The sequence below is a fragment of the Humulus lupulus genome, chromosome 6 (assembly GCF_963169125.1).
Source record: "Humulus lupulus chromosome 6, drHumLupu1.1, whole genome shotgun sequence".
Classification (NCBI taxonomy): domain Eukaryota; kingdom Viridiplantae; phylum Streptophyta; class Magnoliopsida; order Rosales; family Cannabaceae; genus Humulus; species Humulus lupulus.
Window position 1 is genome coordinate 63,094,231 of NC_084798.1, and position 5,091 is coordinate 63,099,321.

General features: G+C 32.2%; 1 protein-coding gene across 1 annotated transcript; it reads left to right on the plus strand.

The window, feature by feature from the left end:
• Positions 1-1,740: 1,740 nt before the first annotated feature.
• LOC133785149 (endo-1,3;1,4-beta-D-glucanase-like) lies at positions 1,741-4,210 on the plus strand. The gene is made up of 6 exons (XM_062224406.1): positions 1,741-1,753; positions 2,053-2,323; positions 2,824-2,950; positions 3,215-3,305; positions 3,482-3,571; positions 4,161-4,210. Exons 1-6 carry the CDS (start codon positions 1,741-1,743, stop codon positions 4,208-4,210), a joined length of 642 nt encoding a protein of 213 aa, XP_062080390.1.
• Positions 4,211-5,091: the final 881 nt, after the last annotated feature.

Genomic DNA, 5,091 nt, shown 5'->3' on the forward strand with positions numbered 1-5,091 from the left:
ATTTATATAGTGATATCTATATCTAATGAGCTTGAATTGAGGGAAATTGACTTTCTATTTTCTTCCAGGGTCACTGGCCATTTCCACGAGATAAGCTTGCACAGGGATATGCCTATATTCTGACCCATCCTGGAACAGTAAGTTCTTTGCCACTCAATTGCTTAAGTGTAGCCTTCATTCCATTAAAGCTTACATAAAACTTCACCTGGTTGATATAGAGTACATAATCTTTTCTTAAGCCAACTTAAACTCCTTGTTCCCTTTTTGCAGCCTTAAGATGAACTAGTACGAGAAATAACTTAAACCCTTAATTTCATTGCTAAATTTTTCCTTAGTATATGTAAGATTTCTATGAATTTTAGAAGCTGCAATCCATCACGTAATAGTTTGTTTACACCTCATGGTTATTTTCAATAGCATTATTCTAGTAATTTAGTTGTTTTCCATATGGTTATATTCCAGTGGCATTGTATTAGCTATTATAAATTCATTGTTACTTTTTATATTTATTTTTTCATCTTGAATTCTTTGCTTCGCATAGAATTGGAACCATATGTTTGAAATTTAGAGTACTGTGGCCACTTGCTGTTCTATGAACACTGTTAACTTCATATATGCTAGCTAATTAAGAAGTGAAGTTTTCTCTTATCTCTGGTTTTGTTGCTTTTTGAGTGTAATATAATATTTTTATGCAGTACTCTATTCAATTTCCATGTACGTAACAATTTCCATGAACAAAGTGTAGTCACAGTTTTCTTTTCCTTTTACTGAGAAAAACAAAATCAATAAAAGCCAAGTATTATATATGGTAATATGTATTTGGGTGCATGTTATATGGTAATATGCATCTAGCTATACATGATATGTTTCTTAAATTTTGTTTGTCTTGTTCATGCAGCTTCTAATTGATGGTAACTTATTATTTTAATAACATAATTGCTGGTGCCTTTTGTGTGTTTATAATTTGTTTTTGTTTGCATATTGTGTGTTTATTTTCTTGAGTTATTTGATTCCTTCTAGCTTTTCCTTTATTCTGAAGTTGTTTAGAGAGCAATATAAGGGAATTATTTTCTAAGTAGTTGCAAAGAGCAACAATAGAAATAGAAAACAAATTAAGAAAACAGGGCATAAAAAACAACTAGATGATTCTTTTTACTGCAATATGTGGAAACTTTTCGTTTGAGCAGTAGTTTTTATTCCCCTGCCCCATACGTTATTCTCATAATAGAGGGGATTTAGAGCAGTGATTGGTAATCCACCGCTTCAAAATAAAACCAAAACTTCCCCATTAGTTAGTTACAATGCCCCAGCACTTGTACTTTCTCTCTCATTCATCACCACTGTCCTATACATATACATAAGAGCAATGATTGTGCTTAACATCAAAACTAGTAAATAATAAGAGTTAATTATAAATGAATTCAGTATGTCTTTTAGCATTATTACTACTTTTTTTTCTTATTATTATTATTATATGAGAGTGTTCCCTAGCTTAATATTTGAAACCAGTCCAAACTTCTTCCCCTTTTTTCCACCTGTTATTATATTTGGAACCAGTCAAGATTCCCTTTTGTTAAAAAAAATGACACCCAACTTATATGTTGAGGAAGCTGAGCTAAATTAGACTAATATTTGTTGTTGTACTATTCTAAAGGGATTAGTGTAATATTAGTAATAGTGGATATATGTGGTATTAATGGTCCTATTTTAGTGTAAGAATTTGAAGAGTGCGCCCATAATATGGCCAAGCCAAGTGGGCGCTGATGTCTAAATCGGTTGAGGACATTTGATGTTAGTCTTGCAATATGGCCAACTTTGTCTGAATGAATTATGCATTTCGATTATAAAAATATAAAAATAATTGCTTAAAAAAGTCAGTTCAAATTTGATCAAATTTGGCCACAGAGCATGGGCTCCCTAATTTTGTGGTGGACTCTTATTGTTCAAATGCTGTCATTTTTTTTTGTGTAAGAAAGATTATGTTCCTTACTGATTTATTAGATAGTGTGATTCTCCCTTATACCCAGGACTGACTGGGTTTTTGGGTTTCAGATTGTTTAGCAAATGTTCAAAGCTTGTTCTTCCTCTTAAAGAAAAAAATAAATCTGTTATCTTCTTCTTCTTCTTCTGAAACTGATATATTAACTATACAGTGGAGCAGTGGAGCAGGACCTTTGTGTTGCTCAGACCCTCCAATCCTTGATCCACATAGTGGAGCAGGCCATGTCGAGAAACTTCTTCCCACCTATGTCATCGGTTCTCCCTACTCTAAGCATGCTGCTGTTCTTATTTCTGATGTATATGGTAATTTTATCATTATTTTGTTCTTATTTAAGCTTTATATTATATTGGGTTCTTACAATTTGATCACTTGCCCTGGCTTGAAATTATGTGTCACTACTGTTCTTTTGGATAAATTTTTCATTTTGTTTGTTAAATTTTTCACTACTCTTATTGTTATCACTGTATCGTGTGATGTACTGGATTAAATTGATGGGATTAGAATGCTTTGTTAATTTACAATATTTGATTAGAAGGAAAATTTTACGTAAAGGACCATTCAAGTTCACTGTTTTTTTCTTACTAGCTCTCCATCTATCTACAATATTTGGGAACCATAAAACTATAACAATTGTTATTTAGGTACTTAGCGGCACAAACCAACCATTTGAGTTACCTCTCATGGATTTGTTAAGACTCGCTATTAAGCACTTGCATGACAGTTTTTTTTTCTTTTATGTTTGAGAAAAATAAGTTGTGATTTGTATTAATGATGTTGTGTGCCCTCTTGAAAACTAATACAAGCTTCTGCCTATTGTAAAGGAAAGTGGCCGACAAAGTCACAGCTGCTGGATTCTTTGTCGCCGTTCCTGACTTCTTGAAGGGGGATCCTTTTGTTCGTCCAGATACTAAAAGGCCTATGAGCGTTTGGATTAAAGATCATAGCACAGTTGGTTCTAGTGTTTTGATTCATACTTGATAGTCCTTAATATTAGTAATAGATACTTAAGATTGTTTCTGGTGAGTTAGTTGAAAGTTTTCATGTTGTGGGCTCTGCAAAATTAATTCTAGATTCAGCTAGGCCATTAGTTGCTATTTTAGCATCTTAATCTTTCCTAACTGTCAAGTTAATTTAACTTCTGGAAGCATTTGTTGTACTCTAGTATTAAAACTCTCTTAGACTTGTTCTGAAACCTTTTGCTTGTTCCAATAGGATGAGGGATTTGAATTTGCCAAAGTAGTGATTCAGGATTTGAAAAATAGAGGCTATTCTGCAATAGGTGCTGCAGGCTTTTGTTGGGGTTGTAAGTTTGTTGACATACTTCTTTATTTTCCATTATGGTATCTAGATGACATTTTGGCAAATTCGACAATAACTTGTGAACAAATTCAATCACGAGCAGTGACTGACTTTGTTAGTTCAAACCATATATCTAGTTGTTACTTACGCTAAGCTGATCAAGATTTGTTCTGTTCTCAGCCAAGGCTGCAATTCAACTAGCAAAGTGCAACTCTATTAAGGCTGCTGCCCTCTTACATCAATCTTACGTCACTATGGATGACATCAAAGGTACTACATAGTGATATACATAGTGATATGATACTTTGAAACAACTACAAATTATAAGATAACTTTTAGTTCAAACGCTTGTGTATTTCACTTCACCAAAACTCCAATTTTTGCATTTTATTTTAAACTTGACTCATTCTTTCTCAACACAAAAATATTAATCCATGATTCAAATACTTTCAGAGGTCAAAAATATCTAATTTGTTCATGAAATTGTTTAAAAATCATGCTTTAAAGTTTAATTAAGTGCTTGTTCTCTTTGTTTAATTAACCCTGTTCAATCCCCAAATAACATTCAGCCATTTACTACAATTCAGAGTTGTTTAAGTTCTTGGCACAATGTTCCAGTGATATTTCATTATAAGTCTGTAAAAATTATAGTATAGCATTCATTCATTACCTGGGCTAAATACATGTTAGTTTGGATTCCAAGTGGGTTAATGAAATCTTTTACAGGTCTTTGTTAAGCTGTGCAAAATAGCTAGTGGTATGAGGTTCATCTCATCTGATGTTCATGCATATCTATGTAATAATCTATTTGGCTTTAAGGGAAATAATATGTGTCTAATGTCCATATGTGCTGTTTTAGGTTCAGATCACTTCCAGGACTTGTCAACCAGACCCAAAGGGATATCATAGAATGTGAGAATTTTGTCTTCTGGACAAGTGCACAAAGAATGATGAATTGAAGGATGGAGCAAGTTTCATGCATGGTTTACTTTTGTGTATCTTGTAATGTTTTTGTTTTTCATTTTTGAAGTAAAAAATGTTCAAGAAACTTTATTATGTTATGCTTTCAAACTTAAGTTAGAACTAAGATCTCATGAAGTAGACATATTCATGGTTTGAATTAGTTATTGTTTAATGTAATACTTATGGTTTATCAATATATTGAGAATTACATTTTATGATTAATTTTGAATTTTTTTTTATCAAAATACAATAATGAAAATCTTTTAATTAAAAAAAAACCATATAAGTATACTTATCAAAATAAAATTTAAAATTTTATTACTAATGTTATGATTTAAAAACATATTATAAGCGTAAAAAATCGTTATGGTTTATATAATATAACAAATTAAAAATGTTATCAAAATAATCAAATGTAACAGTTGAAAAGTGTTATGAAAAAAGTACAAGATTAAACTTCAAATTTATAACCAAAACTCTATCTAAATGTTATTATTTGAATATTATAGCACCTAAAAATGTGTTATTGAATAGTTTAAGATAACACCGAACATAACATTAAAAAACTGTTATAGAAAAGACTGGACTTTTAATAACAGGGGCTATGTTAGCATTTTCAGAAGTGCTATCAATAGTCCCGGTTAGCAGTTTTTAAGTGTTATGAATACTGTTTTTTCTTGTGGTGCTCACCGCTTGAGCAGCAGCTTCAGCGTTAGCTCAGGCTAACTGAGTAGCCGCCTCCAAGGCCACAGCGGCCTCCTGGTGCTTCTGGTTAGCCTCCTGCTCCCTCTGGATCATCCTCTGGACCTACTCATCAATTTCCCGTC